Raw genomic sequence first — 21,355 nt, 5'->3', positions numbered from 1 at the left:
CTCCCTCCCACCCCCCATCAACCTTCAGTTTGTTCTCAGTTTTTAAGAGTCTCTTATGCTTTGGCTCTCTCCCACTCTAACCTCTTTTTTTTTTTTTTTTTTTCCCTTCCTTCCCCTCCCCCATGGGTTTCTGTTAAGTTTCTCAGGATCCACATAAGAGTGAAAACATATGGTACTGTCTTTCTCTGTATGGCTTATTTCACTTAGCATCACACTCTCCAGTTCCATCCACGTTGCTACAAAGGGCCATATTTCGTTCTTTCTCATTGCCATGTAGTACTCCATTGTGTATATAAACCACAATTTCTTTATCCATTCATCAGTTGATGTGGTGGAATGATGTTAATGGGCTTAATCAGGTTCTTCTGTGTTCTCATTCAGATTGGACCAGAGACTGTGGCTCTTGTCTGTCTGAAAGAGATTCTTTTTTCCCTTCCTTCCTGCCCTTAAAATGTTTCTCTGAACTCCTGTGGCCATCACACTCCAACAGGAAATGAGATTCCCTTTGAGGAATGAGAGGGCATTTCTGATATCGAGAAAGGTTTTCAAGCAAGACACCAACTTCAGATAGACCCAAATCAGGGATCTAATGGGTGTGCATATCAGGTTGATAGGTTGAGAATCAACCAAAGGTTCTTCTGGTTAGTGAGTGTCAAGTGCCAGGTCCTCCCCACCCAAAAGTCAACTGGGGTTTTCTTGACTGCAAATAAGGGGGGAATATTGTGTAAGCTTTTAAAAAGCTTCAAACTTGGGGTACCTGGTTGGCTCAGTCAGTCAGGCGTCTGGCTTCGGCTCAGATCATGATCTTATGGTTCGTAAGTTCGAGCCTTGCATCGGGCTCACGGCTGTCAGCACGGAGCCAGCTTGGACCTTCTGTTCCCCTCTCTCTCTGCCCCTCTCCAACTTGCACTCTTTCTCTCTCAAAAATAAATAAACATGAAAAAGCCTCAAACTTCCTGACTGCAAGAGGAAAATTGTTGCCTTGTTCTTCCCGTGTTGGGCGGCAAATGCATGAAGAGGTGGCCTTTCCACAGATGGTCTGGTGCAGGCTACAGCCAGAGAGGCCAGGGCAGCTGCAGAATACAGGAGGGATGCCATCTTCAACACTGCAAGCTTTTTCCCCTCAGGAAAATGGTTTAAAAGAGCAAAAGATATAATGTCATATTTTCATGTTAGTTCTCTACCTTAAACACACACGATATTTTAACCTCTCACTTTTAATTTTCCAGTAATAGATTCGAACTGAGCCTTTGTTGACTGCTGTGTTTGGAAAAAGAGGATGATTTTTTTTAAAATGAAACAAAACAGTAGCATTAAATTTCCATGTTTGTAGCCTCAGGATTGAGGAGGGGACCGACCTGGGGAAAAGAATAGACTTTTTCTCCATGACCAGTGTTCCTGCTGGACACTAGATGACTTGGGTCAGATTTGGGGAACACTTAGAACTGGAACTTGCTTCCTTGCTTGACTTGAGTGAATACAAACCTTTTGTTCCAGAAGTTTGTTGCCTATGTGGTGATTGCATTTGTCCCTGCATCATACCTCACATCTCCTCCTGCTTTTCAAAATTCTGGATGACCTAACTGGATCAGTACAAATAGACCCAAAGTGGGGTCTCTGGTCTTTCTGTCACTCCCTTATGCTCCCTGGTGTATGTATGAAAGTGAGTTAGTTGTCTTTGTGAGTTTGCATTTTCTGTTAGTTTGCCGGCGGTCTGGTTTCCAAAACAACGTTCAGAACTTCTCATCAAAACCCATATTCACTTGAAAGAAATTGGCCTCTCCCTTTCCAATCTGCTAATAATTTTTCACGTAGTGTTTTTTTCATTTACAGCATTTAAGAAGGAAAGTTCATTAAAAAAAAAATCTATGAGCCACCTGTTAGAGAAATATGAACAGCATGCTTGAATTTTCTTGTGTTTTCCCTAGTTTCCATATGAGATGAAAGGGGAAGAGTTGGAGGAATGTCCCATTTCATATTCTTTAACATGTGAGGTATGGTGGGGAAACCATGAACTTTGGAGCCAGAGAGACCTTGATGCAAAATCAGGCTGTACCACGTAATAACTACGCACCCTTGGGTGAGTCACTTAGATTTTCTTACCCCTCATTTGCAGAGTGCAGGTAATAATGGCAATCCTGAGGACCCTTTTGAGAAGTTATTATGCAGTAAATAAGTTCTATTATTTTTAAATTTATTTTTTAAATTCAAGTATAGTTAACATACAGTGTGATATTAGTTTCAGGTATACAATATAATGAATGATTCAACAATCCTATACATTACTCAGTGCTCACCATGATTCTTAGAATTAAAAAAAATATATTAATTTTTCAGAGAGAGAGAGAGAGAGAAAACAAGGTAGGGAGGGGCAGAGAGAGAGGGAGACACAGAATCTGAAGCAGGCTCCAGGCTCCAGGCTCTGAGCTGTCAGCACAGAGCCTGACATGGGGCTGGAACTCACGAGCCACAAGATCATGATCTGAATTGAAGTCAGACGCCCAATTGACTGAGCCACCCAGGCACCCTGAGTTTTAGATTAAAAAAAAATAGATTTCATATTTTGCTTTAGATGTGCCAAGCACTCACCAGCCTTGGATATGAACTTTCCAAAATGTGTCTCTTGCCACCACTCTCTCTAGGTCCTCCCCCTTTTCATGCAGCACAATTTCCTCCCTTCCCAGCTTGACCTCTCCCAATAGGATCTGAGATTCACAAACTAAACTCATGAGGGCCCTCCCAGAGGATCTAAGGGTTTAACAGGGTTAAAGCCTCACACTTAAAGGATAAAGCCTTTGCAGTACAGTCGAACGCCTACAGGGATCATTTTGGGTTTTAGGACAGCCAGTAATATCTCTGAATTCCCAGATTCAAGAGCCAGGTCAGCCAAACTTGCTTTCACACAGACTCTGGGATCCATGTGACAGCAATCTGATAGAGTCTGTCCTGTTAGTATTTATTCTTCTCCCCTCTCTCTCCATAGGCAGGATAGGTGTGTAACACAAAGTACACAGTGCCTAGCATCTAAGAGGCACTTAGTAAACACTGATTGAGTGAATGACCGATTCTCACAAGTAAAAAATGATTCCTTCTGATGTTGACCTTGTATCTCTTCTGCTTGGCTTATCTTTTACCTCTTGAATTAGGTATCTGTTGATATGCAACAAATTACCACAAATTTAGCAGCTTAAATTTAGCAGGTAAGAATGAACATGTGTTACCTTGCACAGTTTCTGGGGGGCCAGGGATTCAGGAGCAACTTTAGGTTGGATGGTTCTGGCCCACGGTCTCTCAGGAGGTTGCAATGGGATGTTGGCCAGGGCTTTGGTCAGCTGCCAGATCCACTTCCAACATGGCTGACACACATGGTTCATGATTCAGGGTTGACTGCGTGCAGGGGGCTTTGGTTTCCTACCAAATGGATCTTGCTCTAGGGTTTCTTGAGTGTTCTGTTGACATGGCAGCCGGCTTTCCCCAGAGCGAGTGACCCAAGGGAGAACAAGGTGGAACCTGCAATGTCTTTTATGACCTAGCCTCAGAAGTCATAGTCTACAAAATCTTTTTGGTTATATAAGTCAGCAGGTTGCTTCTATTCATTGTAGGAGGGGGCTACACAAAGGTGTGAGTATCGGGAGGCAGGGATCACTAGGGGTCATCTTGGAGATTGGCTACGATACCTCTCATTCAACCCTTTCTTATTTCTGCCAGAAACTAAAATTCCTTTTTACCACTTTTCTTCTAGATGCATTTCAATTCTCTCCTCTTAGGCATCTCATGACCTAGTAAGGGATAACCAGACTCACTGGCACTTCAGAGATGTGGCAGAGATGTGCTTTGGCCAGGGGCAATGCTAATCCATCACCAGTGGTTCTTGACTCTTAAATATGTGATAGACCTTAACCTCAGCTTAACCCTTGCTGCATAGTCTCAGTTACTGCTAAGCCAAGCCCTAATGAAAATTCAGGGAGGTCTCTGCACTGTATGCTTGACCCAGATTTCCGGATTAGGAAAGTACCACCTTCTATAAGCAAAGACGTAACTTTTGGGTTGCCCAGAGGTAATAGGGTGTAGGATGGGAGTTATGTTTTTAGAACAGAGGTTGGATAATGTTGAGCCATAACCACTTCTTCCCCGGGGCTCTGGTGACCAAGAATATATACGGGCAAGAAGTTACTGAGATTCAAGGCAGAGCCTGTGGCCAAAAACATTTGCCTGTGGACAAAGATAACTCACTTACTTGGAGAATTTGATCCTCACTTAGATTTCATTAGCACCAAGGCCTAAGCTAACTGGATCACCCTTCAGCATCTGTGGCCTCAAAATATTTTCTTATGTTCATTAAACTGGAACAAAAGAAGATCTCCCCACCCCCACCCCCAACACCTCTTTTCCTCTCAGCAGTTTTTGTTTTCTTTGTATGGGAGTTTATAGATACAGGGCCCAAACTTCAATGAATGGCTCTGTTGTTTGACAGAGTTATTAGAAAAACATTTTTTTTTTCCTCACAATAGTGACTGTTCTTTTCCCAACATTCCCATATCACTAGGAAAGACAGCTGAGGGGGAGATAGGGGTTTCCGAGGCCCTAAGAAGCAGTAACTGGGGATTTATTAGGTTTCCTCGACTGCAGTGTCCCCTGGTTGGGAAGAATACCTGGAGCAGGGGGTGGGGGGAGGGTGGGAGAGAGACCTCTGGCACACAAGAGCACATGCACGCACCTTAAAGGAGCATGGGGGATTATGGGATGCTTTCAGTTCATAACAAAAGCATCATTGCTTTTGACCTGTTCATCCCTCTCTCCATGTGCAGAGTTTTGGTCACACTCTTAATGGAACATAAAATTTGAAAGCACAAGTTTAAGCAGGGTTTCAGAGCCAGGGGAGAACATCCAAGTTCCACAAGAGCTGGGGCCCTTATAGCTGTTTCAGTAGAAAGACATGGGGCTTGTTCACTTGTGTTAAGCTTCGTGCGTGACGCGCCCTGGGGCCTGGACTGGGCTGGGCTTCCAAGAGGGAGGGTGGAAGGAAGGTGAGCTCGCTTCTTGGTCGGCATGGACCAAAGGGCTGGCAAAGGTGGATCGAGTACTTAAGACAAAGCCCTCAACTTCCTGGGAAGGGGTGGCCTTCATTTAGCCCATTACCAGCCTGGATTTTGTGACTTCACAATCATCTTTACCTCTTTTTATCTTCTTGCTCCAGCTCCTTTGTCCTGCCATTCTTACATTGCCTTTTATTTTCTTCTTTCCATCTTGTAGTTCCCTGAAACACTCCTTCTCTCCTGCCAGTGTAATAAGACCTACTCACCTGGCCAGCTTCCTGGGACCCCTGCCTGGGACTCCAGATGACTCAGGGACAGAATATGGGTTGTCTTTTGAACTTTAACTTCATTAGCAAGGACTCAAAACTACCTTAGCAAAGAAGAAGGTTGGAGAAGACAGAGTTAGTTTATTGTGATGTCTTTGAAAATGGTACAGGCACTTTTGAGAAGCTGGGTGGAGCCCAGATGAGGTAGCTAGGGGCCCTGGGGCACTAGAGATTATGATTGGTAGTTTACTGTGCTCAAACCTTTCTGAGCTCTGCCTACCGCTGACCGGATGATGCGGAAGGGCTGATATCAACAACACTGGATGTGTGTGAGCTTTTTATAACCCCATAACATTTTTGGTGGGGGTGACCGTGGCATTAGAAGGCTTATTATATATTTGAAGGCAGGTGGGAGCCAGCCTTCACTTGGCATTGACACCCCTTCTCTGACACTCCTCTCCACAATAACCAGTTAGCACCTGGGAGTGGATGGACGCCCTGCTGAGACAGACTTCTGCCACTATTCTCTCACAGACCTTTTTCAATACAGTATTTTAGAAACATGAACAGTGGACAGTACGCAACCTCGTGGACATAAGCTCCGTTAGGGCTCAGGTGCCCAGGAATGCGGCAGCAGCTCTATTTCCTGCGATCTGAATCACAGGACTGTCACTGGCACCCGCGGGGCCTCTCGCCCCACCCTTGGCTGGTGCCCCACTTGGCTGATTTCCCGGGCTGGGAAAGTTCTTAGAGTTTTTAGCAGGTCTGCCTGGAGGGTTTTGCTCCGTGGTTTCCTCCTGGCAAGTAGTGACTTCTCCTGGGTTCCAGAGGCATGCAGTGAAGTTCCAGTGTAACTCCAGTATGTAATTTTGAATGGATGGAGGAGGGAGAGAGGGAATGAATGAGTGAGTGAATGAATGAAAGAATGAATACAGAAGGGCAGGAGGGGAGCACATTCCATGCTTAAGTGAAATTGCTGCTGTCCAATGGTTCTCTGTGTTCATGTGTGTGCTTTGCATCAGAACATGGGTGGTGGGATTGGGGGGGGGGGTCACCCTCCCCATTCTCCCTCAGTGATCATCATCCCACTGTCTGGCCATCAGCATGTTTTCCACCTTACTTTGAATTTTTTTTTTTATTATGTTTCTTTATTTTTTGAGAAGCAGAGAGAGACAGAGCACGATCAGAGGAGGGACAGAGAGAGAGGGAGACACAGAATCCGAAGCAGGCTCCAGGCTCTGACCTGTCCACATAGGGCCTGACATGGAGCTCAAAGTCATGAACCGTGAGGTCATGACCTGAGCCAAAGTCGGACACCCAACCAACTGAGCCACCCAGGCGCCCCTCCACCTCACCTTATACTCTGCTCTCTCCCTAACCTATCAGCGTCTGATTCTTTCACATTTTCTCCCTACAAAGCACAAACCAGCTTAAGTTTTATTTTACTATGTGGACAGAGCTCAGACTCTGCAATAAACACAGGACAGATCATTCAGAAAGCAGAGAAAGAAGAAATAGTTTCTATTACATTTGAGATGCTAATCTTGAAATGCCCCCAGTGCTCTTCTGATTAGATTCCACACCGAATAAAACATGTAGACAACAGCAAGCCTCCGCCCTCAGACATCTCCGATTCTCCTTGTGTGACTCTCTGGGAAGATATAGATAGCATGGAGTAATCTCTCCCGGGGAGTTCATTGTTTCCTTTTTCCTGTTTTGAACAGAAATTTTCTTTATTGTGTGAGTACAGCATGTAGAACATATTCTCTGGCATCACATAAATATTTACTTAATACTTAAAACTCATGCTCATGAAGCATTAATTCCACTTGAAAATATTATAACCTATTTTCCTCATGGCAAATAAAAAAGTCAAGTCACTGCTTCTTTGATTTTCAGTACCTAGTTTTGGGGGTGGTTTTGTCTTCTTTCCATTTATCTTGTATCTTTTCACCAATAAATCCATAAAGGCAGACCAGAGAATTATTGAGAGGGAAAATTAACCCCTCAGAGACGGAATGGGAAGGGTTCTGTCTGGCTTCTATTAGGCTCTCCCCCCAAGCCATAACCACCGTTGTCTGGAATAACCTTGTATTTGTTGCTTTGTTAGTGGAGATCTGTGTATTAAGGACCAAATCTAGAATATCCGAGGGCAATAATTGAGAGAGTGGCCACAGGCCATCCTTTGTGGTGTGGAGTCTGTGTCCAGAACAGTGCCTGATATCCATTATCCACATAGTAAACGTTTTTAGATGAACGGTTTATTTTATTCCCTTCGAAGATTTTCAGTGTGTCTTTTCACTTAAGTTGTTTGAGTATGCTTATTCTTTTCTCTTTCTCATTATATACATACAGACTATACACACATTTCTTAGTTTTCTTTTTTCTATTTATTGTTTCTTGATGGATTCAGCATATCTGCCTTTCTTAAACCACTGCATTAAATGCCATCATGTGGGTGGATCATGAACTAATCAGTCCCTTTAAGCTTCCTTTCCTACGTCTCCAGACGAGAGCAGAGGTGGACGTGTGGAGAGGGAGGTGGACAGCAGCAGGAGGTGACTTCTGTCCACACAGTTGGGTACAAGTGGGACCCCCGGGCCATCCCTCCATCCTTGGGAGGTGTGACTGGATGGGCCAAGGTGGGAATTTCTGAACTGACGTTTACTGTTTATTAACTGTATGACCTTCAACAAATAAGTTATTTAGTCTCTTGAAGGTTTGGTTTCTTTGTCTGTAAGTCGAGAATAATACCACTCCTTGGTATTAGAGGATGTATGTAAGTTGCTTACATATCTCATGTATATGCAGTAATATCTCATGTGTATGTAACGGCACCTCATGGATATGTAACAGTACCTCATGAATATGGAACAGTACCTCATGTGTATGTAACAGCACCTCATGGATATGTAATAGTACCTCATGAATATGGAACAGCACCTCATGTGTATGTAATAGTACCTCATGGGCACGGAATAGTATTTCATGGATGTGAGGTGCTCAGAATGGTACTCAGCGCATGGCAGGGGCCCCATAAATTGTAGCTGTTATTTTTCAGCTTCCCATTTCTCAGGTTTGACAGTTACTTAGACCAAAACTACGAGGATGGTTGAGTTTTCTTTGTATTGTGAAATTACCTGCCTTTGAGGACTGGATTCATTCTTGGCTTGGCTTCTAAGAAAAGCCTTCTGAGAAGGTCCCCAGCCTTTCCCCAAACCCGTTACATTTCTGAGTCCCAGAACTGAGTCAGTGTCCCTCGCCCAGCCCAACCTTCCTGGAAGCTTGCCAAGTCTGAAGATGGAGTTGTTTTTCTAAAGCTCCTAATGGATGGGGTGGGGAGAGATAATGCTGACTCTCTCTTACTCACAGTGACAGGTGTGGAACATCTGGAGGCAGCTGGGCCCCAGCAGGGTGGGGCAATTGGGGGTGACTGAGCAGGTTTCGCAGGGTGGGGAGTGAGGCTGTTTCACCCCCCACCCCCGCAGTAAGGAGGTATTGTGTCCGCACCAGGAAGAAAAAGAGAAGCGCATGAGCTTGGGGTTTAGGCTGAGCCATTGCATTACTCCTGCTTGATAGATAAGAAAGCAAAAGCCCAAAGACATTGAATGAATTGGTCTAGAACATAAAGCAAGTTTGGGGCAGAGGCAACATTTGTCTGGTCTCCTAATGCCTAGTTCAACCATATTGGCAGAAGAGGTCAAAAGAGAGAAGTCAGAAAAAAATAAAGACGACCCCACAGCATATTTGCTTGTGGAAAAGACCCCCATGTGCCCCTGAGCATAAGGATAGGTAACTGTGGTGAGGAACAGCAGTGGTACCCAGAGGCTGCTGGTCATGCATATTGGTCAGTCTGGTCCAGGCTTCTGGTCAAGGGTCTTGGGCAGGGTCGATCCTTGGGTTTGGCCGTCCTTGCTACATGTGACCTGGAAGGAAGTGCTGGCATCCAGGTGTTCATGGGTCTGGGCCTGTCAGAAATTCCCTGCTCGGTATTCTTAAACTGAAAGATATCCCAGGTGTGTGGAGGTGAAGGGTGTCTGTCACCTCATGTAGGGGATGGTGTTCAGTCCTGTCAAGCCAGCTCCCTTTTTGTGTAAGAGGTGGTGAGGTGGGGTGAGGGAGGACATGGCGGAGCAGTGAGATCTTCAACGATCAGACTGGTGCCAGGAGCTGCTTTTCTCTGTGTGCAAGAGTGTCCCTGTGGTTGCAACAGGGAGGTCTCAGCCCTGGGAAAAGGGGCCAGGTGAGGAGAGACTAACAGTCGTAACTGCAACGCGTCGGCTCTTTTTGCTGCTCTGCCACCTGCCTGCAGGCTGTCCTAGATTCTTCTGAGCATGGGGGCCCTAGGATGCTCATCGTGTAAAGCTCCTAGGAGCCTGAAGTTGATAGACTAATCGAACCACGTGGGAAACCTGCCAGGAATGTTGCTGGAGGCTGAGGTTACAGAGGATCTCAGGGTTGCTCCAGAGGATTCGCTGCTTCGCTTGATGCCTCTGTGAACTCTTGTCATTATATCTGACCGACCAAATCTGCGTTTCCACAGAAAGTTTGGCAGAAGTGATCCGGCTTTTTGTTGGTCTCTCCATGACTTATGGTCTCCCCTTCTGCTGTGTGGCAGACGCACCCATAAAACAAAGGATCTGGAAAGGGCCAGATGGGGGTTCTGGGAGGAAAGCTAGCCTGATTTTGCCTCTGGGGCTGCTGCAAACGAAGGGTCCCACCAGGTGGGCGTAATTGGGTGCATCCAGTGACAGCAGTGAGCATCCTTCGGAGCGGGCGTCGGGAGGCAGGTCAGGGTGACTCTTCGCTCAGTTTAGAAGCACCGGTGGCTGTGAAGCTGATGAAATCTGTCCTGTCCCCCTTTGCACTGCAGCCTGTCTCCTCGTTCATGCCAGGCAGCCTCCCGCTTCCGCAGCACAAAGGACCCTTAGGCACAGAGAACTGCTTTTAAAAGTCATTAAGGAACATTAGAGAACATTGTTTTCAAACACTATGCACAATACATAAACCCATAATCCTAGTAGAGCATAGGAACTCTCACTTTTGTTACCTTCAACCTGCAAATGTGTTTTCCATAGGTTTGTGCTCTTGTGAATTCTGTTTACAGTATTCTATCACATTTCCTCATGTTCCTACATAGTCTCCACTTACTGTTTTTAAATTGCTATAGATGTAATATAATTCATTAGACCATTCTCTCTCTTTTTAAAAAAATGTTTATGTATTTATTTTTGGGAGACAGAGCACAAGTAGGGGAGGGACAGAGAGAGAGAGAGAGAGACAGTATCCAAAGCAGGCTCCAGGCTCTGAGCTGTCAGCACAGAGCCAGATGCAAGACTCGAACCCATGAGCTGTGAGATCATTACCTGAGCTCAAGTATGACACTTAACTGACTGAGCCACCCAGGCACCCCTAGACCATTCTCTTAATGTTAGACAATCAAGTTACTTCTCTTTGTTGGCCAAATTAGATATGTGATGGGGAACATCTGTAAATTACATAGCTTTTAGTTTAATTATTGACTTAGAGTTAATAGCTAAGGAACTCAAATGAAAGGATGTGAGTCTCTTTGTGGTATTTGCTATTATTATAATATCACTTTTGGAAATGTTATGTCACATTGTGTAGGTAAACTGTGGATAATACCATTTTAAAGCAAATTTGTTTCTTTATTAGGTATTATATGGTAAGTCAGCGGACTGCTCTGCTTTGCATTTTAAAAATTCCTAGGAAGAGTGAATATTTTATATCTCCCCCATAAATTTTATGCTCATGTCATTTACACAGTTGTCTCTAGGGATCTTAATGGATATATTTGGATGTGTTGATACATAGACCTCTGTGGTATTCTTGCCATTTAACTTGAAGCTAATCAGGAGGAAAGAGACAAATCCAGATTGTGGAACATTCCATAAGACAACATAAATGTGTCATAAAAAGAAAACAAAGCTGTTCTAGATTAAGAAGGCTAAAGAGACACAGCAACTAAATGCAAGGCATGAGCTCTAAGTAGCTTCTGAAAAAATTTAAAGCCCCAACAACTATAAGAGGTATTTTGGGGGAGGACAATTGGAGAGATTTGAAAATGAACTATATGTTAGATAATGTTACAGCAATGTTCAATTTCCTGACTCTTAGACTGTGGTTATGTAAGAGAATGGCTTTGTTCTCAGGAGATGAAGGCTAAAGTATTCAGGGATAAGGTGTCACTGTGTTTGCCACCTTCAAATGGTTTAGCCAAACTACATAGGTTTATATCCTATTATATATTCTATATTAATAATATTATGATTAAAACATGATCATAATATTAATATTGTAATTATAATATACGGTTATACTATGTTCATGATGTAAATAAATGTAATAATACTTTATTGGTCTGTATTATTATGTATGTCTATAAATAATAGAAATTATTCATGATATATTTAATATCTAATCTATTAACTGATTTTTATATACACATCTATATACATTTATAAATCCTGTCACACTCACACCACACACTCACATATACACGTGTGTGATGCATTACCCCACAGGAACTGCATTTTAATTGAGACCCTTGACAGCAGCAGGAAATGCTCAAGGGACCAGTTTCTGCTGGTGAATCCAGGCCCGGCAGGGAGGTTCTGTGGGGCCGAGGAACCCTGCGGCTCCCCTCATGATCCAGGCATGTGGGTGACAGGCACAGAGATGCTCTGGCCGGACCCTCGGCTTCCCTGTCCAGAGGAATGTGGGAGGGAGTGTGCTGACCGACCAGGGGCCCCGTCCCCTTTCTCCTATTGCCTGTCCTACTACTACTGTGTACATGGCAGGTGGGGAGGTCCTCAAGGGAGCATGAGGTTTACCTGTGTTCTTCCCCTCCTATAGCCTTCTGTTTTCTCGCATCTTTGACACAGAATGTAACTCATGAGGCAGTGTGGATGTGCTCTGGGGGCAGGAGTGGCAGAACCTTTGGGGGAAAGTTCAGTCTGACAGTCAGACTAAGGGGAATTATTCTTGGCTGTCTGTCTAACCTGTCCCCAGGACCCTTCTCTCACCTGCCACAGACATTAAACAGCTTCTCTCCAGGTGTGAGTGCATCCCTCCAAGAGATCTTTAAAAATCGGTGGGGTTAAATTAATGGGTTGCTGTGTTAACGTATCAAATCATTGGAAACAGAGTCTAGAAGTTTGATTTGGTCGCTGGTCATTTCTGTAAAAAGTTGAGAAATGAGGCCCTCAGGGATACCTGTAACCCCCGTTCCAGCAGGACTCCCTTGAGGAAACTAGATTGGACTCATCATGAGTTTCACCGAAAACACAACGCTCCAGGGTCAAAATGACTAGTAAGCTTGAGGGATTTGCAAATCAAATTGCACCTTAAATGCAATAGGAGGCCAACTTACTATTTCAATGTGTCCCATGGGGAATCCGGTGAAGGCAGTTAAAGGTTGCCTTTTGCAGAGAATTTCCATCCTCTGGCCTCAGCTGCCCGGGCCTGGAAATTGGTGTCTGGATTTTTGTAGATGAGGTTTGTAGCAAGTAAGGGCTGCATAGATTCTTTTTTTTTTTTTTTTTTTTTTTTTTATTAACCATGGTTTTTTTTTTCCTGCTTATAAAAATGGTAGAATATTCTGAATGCAGTGAAAAGTAGGAAGCAGAAATGGAAGTCACCTATCATTGCACAATTGGGTGATGGTTGCCAGATTTCTTCGTGTGTGTGTGTGTGTGTGTGTGTGTGTGTGTGTGTGTGCATGTCTCTGTGTTAAAACAGAACTGGAAAAGTAAATTAAAAAAATAAAATAAATAAAACAGCTGGGATGTCCCCATAAGAATTTGGTCACCTGGGTCTTAGTCCCTAGGCTGTGGCAGGGTAGGAGGTGGGCTTTCCATATTCCATATCTTTCTGTGTCAGAGACTTTTTGAAATAATAAGCACCAGTTAGAAAGGGGACCCAGGCAGGCTGGGGGCCAGGAAGCGGGGGGTCTGCAGGCAGACCCCCATTGGGGTCTCAGGGTCTGTGCTGGGGATCAGCAGCTCTGCCTGTCTGCTTGGAGGCTGCTTACCTCTAAAAGCCCACACTGGGCATGTGCTTCTGTCTTGCCTTTCCCTCCTCCAGTTTTACGTCCCTCCACCCCTACCCTCTCTGCCTTGACCCCACAGCTGCCCTTGGAGTCAGCAGCTGTTTGGCTCACACAGGTGCCCTCCATTGCAAAGAACCTTATTTTCAAAGGGGTCTGGGAGGAGCCGTGTTTCTTCTCCCCGGTAATGGTACCGCCACGGTGGCATATTGAGTGTGGGGGGACTTTTGGGAGCATGGAGCTTTTTCAGTGCCATGTAGGCAACCTTCCAGGGCCTGCACTAGTACTGGGAACCAGGCAGGAGAGTAGAGCCTACCTTCCCTGCCCTCGGGGAAGCTAAAGGCAACTCAGCCCTTGTGTTATGAGAGCTTTGAGGCTTTGCTGTTGGGAAAGTGGGCTGTCCCCCGAAGCAGTGTGTGGACAGTGGAACGGTGGCTTCTCCCCGCTGTCTGGGTTAGAACCTGGGCTCCACCACTTGGTAGCTGTGTTCGCAAGAACAGGAGACGAGAACTCTCTATTCCTCAGGTGGCACACCTATGAAGGGGGGATGCTATCAGTATCCTTCAAGAAAAGGTGGTTGTAAGGATTCAGTGAGCACCTGCCACAGAGTAAGCCCTCTGTGAGCGTTAGCTGTTATTATCATTGTACTAATCTGCTGGGCTCCCATGACAAAATGCCATAGACGGGGTGGTTTCGACAGTGGAAATGTATTTCTCATAGTTTTGGAGGCTGTCAGTCTGAGATCAAGGTGCCAGCATGGTCAGGTGAGGGCCCTCTTCCCGCCTTGTAGACACCCACCTTCTTGCCGTGTCTTCAAATAATAGAGAGCTCACATCTCTTCCTCTTCTAAGGGCACTAACCCCATCCTGGGAATCCCACCACCATGACCGCATCTCATTGGCGGGTAGAGCATCAGCATGTGAGTTGGGGAGGGGGGAGACATAAGCATTCAGTCCATAACAATCGCTATTATTGTTGTTGTCATTTATTAGCCCCCTTGCAGGACTTACTTAGGTTTGCAGCAACCTCTCCTGTGGAAGGAAGGAAGAAATGGGGACAGTCCTTTTGTCTCCAGTGAGGTCTTAAAGTCCACGGTGGTGGGTCTTGAGCCTTCTGGAAAACCGCTCTTACAGGGTTATATTTCCCTTTCCTTTTGACCTTCGGGAAAAGGCTCCTGGTTGTCCTAGGCTGGAAGAGGGGAAGGAAGAAAAGTCAGATTTGGTGGCTGCTTCTCTGGGCCAGGCGGCTGGGTGCAGAGGGCTCACACCACCGACTCCACAGCACCCTGTGTTTTCAGCACTGTTATTCCCATTTACAGAGGGCCAGGCCTTCAGAGGCTCCAGGCAGGGAAACGCTGCTGTCTAAGGTCACACTGCAAGAAGCTGCAATAAAGTGTGCACCTTGAGCCTTTGGGTTCCCACACCCTTGCAGCCGGGGGATGGAGCAGCCACAGGACCAGGGCAGGACTGGGATTGGGATGGATTTGGAGGGCGCCACTGGTGCAGGGAAAGGCACACTTTGGGCCTTCCTGCCCTGAGTGGTGCTCCCTTGCTGGGGCTGGGCAGTGAGGCTCAGACCCCAGAGCCCCTCAGCCAGTGAATGCTGCCCCCACGCCTCTCCCACTCCAGGCACCGAGAGTGGGGTGGGTGGTCTCTTGTGAGGTGTGCTAACCCAGATTGTGTTCTCTTCTCTGCTCTTGTCCTTCCCCAGCCCCTAAAGACAATGAAGAGCGAGTGTTCAGGGAGCGTATGCGGCCCAGGAAGCGGCAGGGGGCCGTCAGGCGCAGGGTCCACCAGGTCAACGGCCACAAGTTCATGGCCACCTACCTTCGGCAGCCCACCTACTGCTCCCACTGCAGAGATTTTATCTGGTAAGGCCCTCTCTCCTGGGAACCTCTAGCTATGCCTTCTCTGAGGCAAGGAGTCGGGGAAGTGGTGTAGGAGAATAGAAACTTTATTTTTAAAGTGCTGATGTGCTTTATGTCCTCTATTTGATTGGAGAAGACTTTTCTGGAAGGTTAAGTGAATGTTTAGTGCTTGGGAAGGGGGGATAAATGGAAAGAACAAACCATGGTTCCTGGTGACTTAATACTTAGAATCATATCACATATCACGTTTAAGGAGTTAAAAGTTTATAACTAGTAATGGTATATTGTGATGTATTTTTTTTTAAGAATCCTTCTCTTTTAGAGACACAAGCTTAATTATTTACAAATGATATGGTGTCTGGGATTTGTTTGAAAATGATCTGCAAGGAGAGGACAGGGGCTTGGGGTAAAGGACATAATACTGGCCACGTGTTGATCACTGTTGGAGGTGGGTGATAGGCCTGTTACATTTATCTCTTTATTTTTGTATACATCTGAGTTTTTCCATTATAAAGCTTAAAAAATACTTGAATGCCAATACCTGTAATTCCAAGCAGTTGTTAATAACTGTTCTAACAGTGGTGCTACCAGGGTGGCCAGATTTCAGAGGAGTGAGAGAACAGCATTGGCTGGAGTGCTCAGGGAAGGCTTCCTAGAGGAGGTGGCATTTCTTTTTTCATGATGACTGGGATTTGGTAGGCAGAGACAGGTTGTAGGCCTTTTGAGGAAGTGGAGAAGGATAAGGGGCACTCGCTTGGGTATTGGAGGGGGGATTTTAAGGAATACCTACCATGTGCCAGCCTTTCTCTTAGGCACTGAAAATGTCTAATTCAATCTTCCCAGTGTCCTACGAACTTTGTATTATCAAATCCATTTCATTAACAACAGTACCGAGGCTCAGAAATGAAAACAAGACTAGTCTGGCGTCCCCCAGGTATGAAGTGTCAGAGGCCCGACTGAAAGCTCTTTCTGACATCCCACCAGCCTTTCTGGCAACCTCTCTGAGCTCTTGAAGTTTGCCAGTACACTCGGATCCTGTGTGGCGGAGAAAGAGTGAGGCCAGTCTGCAGCATGGACCATGCCCGGGGATGTTTGAATTGGACTCTGAGGCCCCCTGGATTCCCAAGGTGTCCAGGAGTGGCTTGTCTTGTCCTTGTGGTTTTCCAGGACTAGCCACCGAGGTTGGCATGGGCATCTGAGGCGGTGCAGATCAGAGCAAACTCGACTCGATGGAAGCAGAAATAACACCCCACTCCCACCCACAGACACATTTCACCCCCAAGGCTGCTTCTGCCCTCTGACCTCCGTTTTCTGTATTTCGGTCATAAGTTGTGTATTTGGAGGGAGTAGGCTGTGAGTGCTGAGATTTATGGATTCAGCTCTCCTCTGAGCCCATGGTGAGCTCCACGGGGCTCTAGGCTTCCTGAGGCACTGCCCCCAAGTGACGTCCGGCTGCTCTTGCTGGGCTGGGAATTGCAGATTGCCCCCTGGCCATTTGGTGGTGGTTCACTGAGGACAGGGCCCAGGCCAGGTTGGTTGGATTGTTCTGTGTCCATTGGTCCAGATGGTCCATCTTGTCCATCCATGCTGACCCAAACCCTGCTCCAGGGAACCCTACACCTGCCATGGAGGGAACCTCTAACATTGGCCTTCACCACACAGTACACTGAACCCCTAGTCCTGGCCACAGACTGACCTGGAACTCTTGACTGCTTCTGGAATGCCCAGGAAATGTATCTGTAAGCTGCAGCCTGCCTACATGATTACCCACAAGGAACAGCACTTTTGACTAATCAAGGCCTGCCTTGAGCAGGCAGAGTCTTTGTGGCTTTCCAGAACACTAATGGCCCCACTGGAAGGGCTGTTTGTCTAGGGAGCCAAGACCTGATACTGACCAAACTCTATATTCATCCAAGCACTGGGTCTACCCTCTGATGCTGATATTAAAGCACCCTGCAAGTGGGAGTGAAACCACTAGCTGATCCTCCCGTGTACTCAGAGCATTGTGGGTGGTGGCCAGAATGGGGTGGCTTTGTATGGTTTTTGACCTGCTAAATTTTATTAAAAGGCTGTATTCTTCTTTTCAGGGGTGTCATAGGAAAGCAGGGATACCAGTGTCAAGGTAAGAGACATTGTATGAACTAAATCCTTGGGGGCCCGCAGGCCTATCGGGATCAGTGACACGGGAAGCATGTGCTGGGTTTGACAACATTTGAAGGCTCCATACTGTTTGCCTGCTTATGGTCCCTCTCTGAGAAGCAAGACCCTGCTTTTCTTTGTCCCCGCCTGGCCCTGGCTCCTGCATTCACATATGAGAGCAGAGTACCTGGGGGTGCCACCCATCCCCAGGTGTCCTAGGGGTCTTAGCATCTTTCCTGGTGAGACACAATAGTCGAAGGCCCTTTGGAGGCCCCACTCTACAAGGAGCCGGGCTCTGTGTCTCCTTTCTGCTCCCTCCTTCTCTCGCTCCCTGGAGAAGTTCCCTCACCTCGTTTCACTCCTATCACCCAATGGCCCTTGCTGATTCTCTTTTTTTAGTCTCTACTGTGGAATCTTTAGCTCTTAAGCATTTAAGACTCACTTGAAGTTACTGCAGATTGTTTATTTCTGGTTCTTTGGCAAAAATACTAGGTCAGGTTGTCCAGGACTGGAGGGTGGATATGCGCTTGTGGTCATGTAGCCACTGGTTAAGTTGGGTCTCACCCCTGGGGAACTTGGATAGGTTCTTTTGGACCTTCCCATGTCCTTAGGGTATCATGTGTACAAACAGTTGCTTACCTCTTCCACCACACTGCCCCATGACACTGATGACACAGCTACAGGCCGCTATGAAATTAAACAAAAATGTTCGGCACGTAAGGGCACAGCCAGATCAAAAAGCTTAAGAACTCCTGTGCCACAAGACATCCATTCCCCTGCTGCAGTGTTTGCTATCGCACCTGCCAACATTGACGTTCCAGAGTGGACCACAAAGCTTCTGCAGTACCTTTAATAGACCTGCTTCACGGAAGGGAAATTGTTCCCTGACCTTGGCGTAAAGAAGCAGGGAAATTGATCGGTACTTCTGGAACTAGAGAAAAGTGCTGACGCCCTCTGGGTGTGAGTGGTGCATTCTTCTCCAGAGCATTTAGGAAACCCTAATGGCTCTGATGGCAAAGTGCTTTGAAATGACGAAGCACGAAGGGCTTCAGCCAGGATATTACTTTAAGACTTGGTGACAGAAGGGGCGTGGCTCCCCTCAGCCCTCTGCTCAGAGCTGAATCTTGGGTTGGGCACCTCCCTACCCCCCACTTGTCGCTCAGCCTTCCGTTTTTTGCTGTTTGCAGTTTGCACTTGCGTGGTCCACAAGCGATGCCATGAGCTCATAATTACGAAGTGTGCGGGATTAAAGAAACAGGAAACTCCCGACGAGGTAAATATTTCTAACATTGAAATTCTGGGCTTTCTTCTCTGCCACTCCCACCCTCCCCTGCCTCCTCCAGGCTCCCTAAGAAAATCCTTATCTCTCTGAGCTCTCCTTGCTTTCTTCATTGTGTTTGATCAAAATTAAAGGAGTTGTCTACAGCCTTCCAGCGTGAGGCACACTCTGCAGAATGAGCGTGGCTCAGAGTCAGGTTGGCATCTCTGGATGTTGTGCCAAGAGCCGTGTGACCCCAGAGCTAAAGCCTGCGAGGAAAATGTGAATTGGTTTATGTCATTATCTCATTGGAACGGAAAAGTAGCTAGCTGACATGTCAGTAGCTCCACACTGTTTATAAACAGTGTGAGACCATGCACAAGCAACAACCTTTCTTTATGAGATGATGGGGGAACGGAGTAGAAGCAGCAGACCCAAGAAACACTAAGGAGGTGGAAATAGCCACAGTAATAATAAGAGCCAACGTTCACCGGGTACTTCCCATGTCCCGATTTCAGTACTTCATCGAATATTATTTAATCTCATAACAGTGTTAATGAGATCAATGCACTTACCGTCTTCATTTTACAACAAAGAGAGTAGAACAACAGAGGGGTCAAATTAATTTTCCCCAGATCACACAGCTGCTGTGTGAAAGAGCCCCATTCAAACCCAGATGGTCTGTTCTAGAAGAGTCTGAGCCCTTGACCACCGGACTTCATTGTCTCTTATCCTTACCAACTAGTATTGGATTGGTTATTAGGGAAGGTCGCTAGGGGTAAGGAAGCAAGGTGATTCAACAGTGAAGGTAGAGTCCTCCTAACTAAGCAAGTGGGAGAAGAGCATGACTGAGAGTTTGGATGTTATCTGTGTTCACAACAGTTGATTTTGAAGGCATGCTTTTAATTCTTGGTGAAATAAATACAGTTATAATCATAGGACATTAGAATTGGGGGTCAGAGAGACCCTAGGTGGCTTCATAATCAAGTGGATTTTTAATGTGTCTTCCAAAAGGAATGACTTACAGGACCTTCTACTCCTTAAAAATAATTCAACCAAATGGCATCCTTGCATCCTTGCATCTCCTATCTTTCATTTCCCTTTGCTTTCACGCGGTCTCCAGAAAGCAGCAAGGGACAAAGCTTGGGTGAAATCTTCCATGTCCCCGAGGGGCAGGCAGCCCAGGGTGGAACCTTCCATGTCCCCAAGGGGCAGGCAGCCCAGGGCACTGAAATTGTTTGCAGGGGCTTTACTGTCATGGCAGAAACTGCAGGTCGTCCCTACCTGGGCCTCCTGGCTCTGGCACCAGGATCATAACCCAAATAGATTGTCACCCTTGTTACTTTTCTAGTAAATGAGAGATACATGGCTGGCTCGCTGTCCGTCTCTGTTCCTTCCTCTGGACAGTCCACCGAGCACTGCCTGTATACCAGCTGTACATGTCCCTCAGAACCAGGAGGAACACACAACTCCTGCCCTCCAGGATCTCACAGGTTTCATCCGCTGAGAGCCCCTGGATATTTCTCCAGCTTTTTCATGTCTCCTTGGAGAGAAAAAGTCACACATGAGCCCTCCCCATGAGGGTTAGAGGGTTGAGATTTGAAATACCCACAGCAGCTTAGTCTGTGACCGAGTTCTTCTGTCTTTCCTGGCATATTGGCAGTGAATCGAAGTCACCGGTGAGGTGTGTTCCCACACTCGGCAGGTCTCCCAAGGGAGATAAGTTGTCAAGGCTTGAGGACGGGGGCTGTGGGCCGCTGCTCCCAGGACCGGTCTCCCTTAGCACTGGTGTACCGTGGCATACCTGGGCGGCCGACATGCCCTCTGCCCAATATAGCACTGCTGGGGAGCATCCTTCGGCTCATTTTTCCCCCCATAACTGCCTGCATGTGCATACACATGTGCACACACGTAGCTTTAAACACTAAAAGTCTAGGGTCTTCCTCTTATCAGATGCTTTGGAACTTGGACACTGTGAGCACCCAGCTGGTGTTCTCTCCCTGTTTTGCATCTGGAGGTTAGCACTCCTGACACCCCTCTCCCCGCACTTCTGAGCATGGTGACCAAGGAAGGCTCTCCTTCGTGTTACCTTCCCTCCTTCACTTTTTAACCTTCCAGTTTTGTCTTTCTACTCTTTTCTTCCTCCCCATGAGCTCCGGGTTGGTTTCGCTCGCCCGTTTCTGGTCTTCCTTGGTAGAGTGGTGTGTGCATAGCTGGGCCTTGGTGCGTGCGCTCTTGTGCCCGTTTCGCAGCCTCTCTGATTCTGTGGCTCTTGCACGTGCCCCACCCACCTCCCACCATTCTCCGACACCTTCGGGTCCTTAGGGAGCCCAACTGAGAGTCACACAGCTCTCCCCACCCCTCCCTGAACTTCCTAGTTCCTGGATACTTCCCCATCTCTTCACCTTTGTCTATCACCCATATCCCTATGAGGCTCGTCCTGGGACCCACGACCCTGTTCTCCACGTAGGTCCACCACATCTTCAGCATTTGCAGGAAGAGGGTGGGTATGACGATGTACATCCTTCGGGGTGGGCAGGCACACATAGAGGTGAGGTGACTATATTCACTAATACATACACCTAAGCTATGCATCTAAGGAGGGGTGGGCGCAATTGTTTTCAGTAAATCAGGGGATCTTGTACTGGGGCAAGGCCCTAATTGATAGCCCATGCGTCTCTAGCTGGGGTCAGTAAAATTCTGGCCCACTGGAAGAATCAG

General features: G+C 46.7%; 1 protein-coding gene across 4 annotated transcripts in view; it reads left to right on the top strand.

The window, feature by feature from the left end:
- PRKCE (protein kinase C epsilon) overlaps nt 1-21,355 on the top strand; it is a 497,042-nt gene that overhangs the window by 297,138 nt on the left and 178,549 nt on the right. For all 4 annotated transcript variants that reach the window (XM_060606918.3, XM_060606953.3, XM_060606963.3 and 1 more), the window contains exons 3-5: nt 15,081-15,240; nt 17,325-17,359; nt 18,564-18,649. In XM_060606918.3, the coding sequence (XP_060462901.1) occupies nt 15,081-15,240; nt 17,325-17,359; nt 18,564-18,649 (281 nt within the window). The remainder of the gene's footprint in view (nt 1-15,080; nt 15,241-17,324; nt 17,360-18,563; nt 18,650-21,355) is intronic.

The sequence above is a fragment of the Panthera onca genome, chromosome A3, assembly GCF_046562875.1.
Source record: "Panthera onca isolate mPanOnc1 chromosome A3, mPanOnc1 haplotype 2, whole genome shotgun sequence".
NCBI classification, from domain to species: domain Eukaryota; kingdom Metazoa; phylum Chordata; class Mammalia; order Carnivora; family Felidae; genus Panthera; species Panthera onca.
The sequence above is the reverse complement of the archived record's forward strand: the minus strand, read 5'-3'. Positions and strand labels throughout refer to the sequence as shown.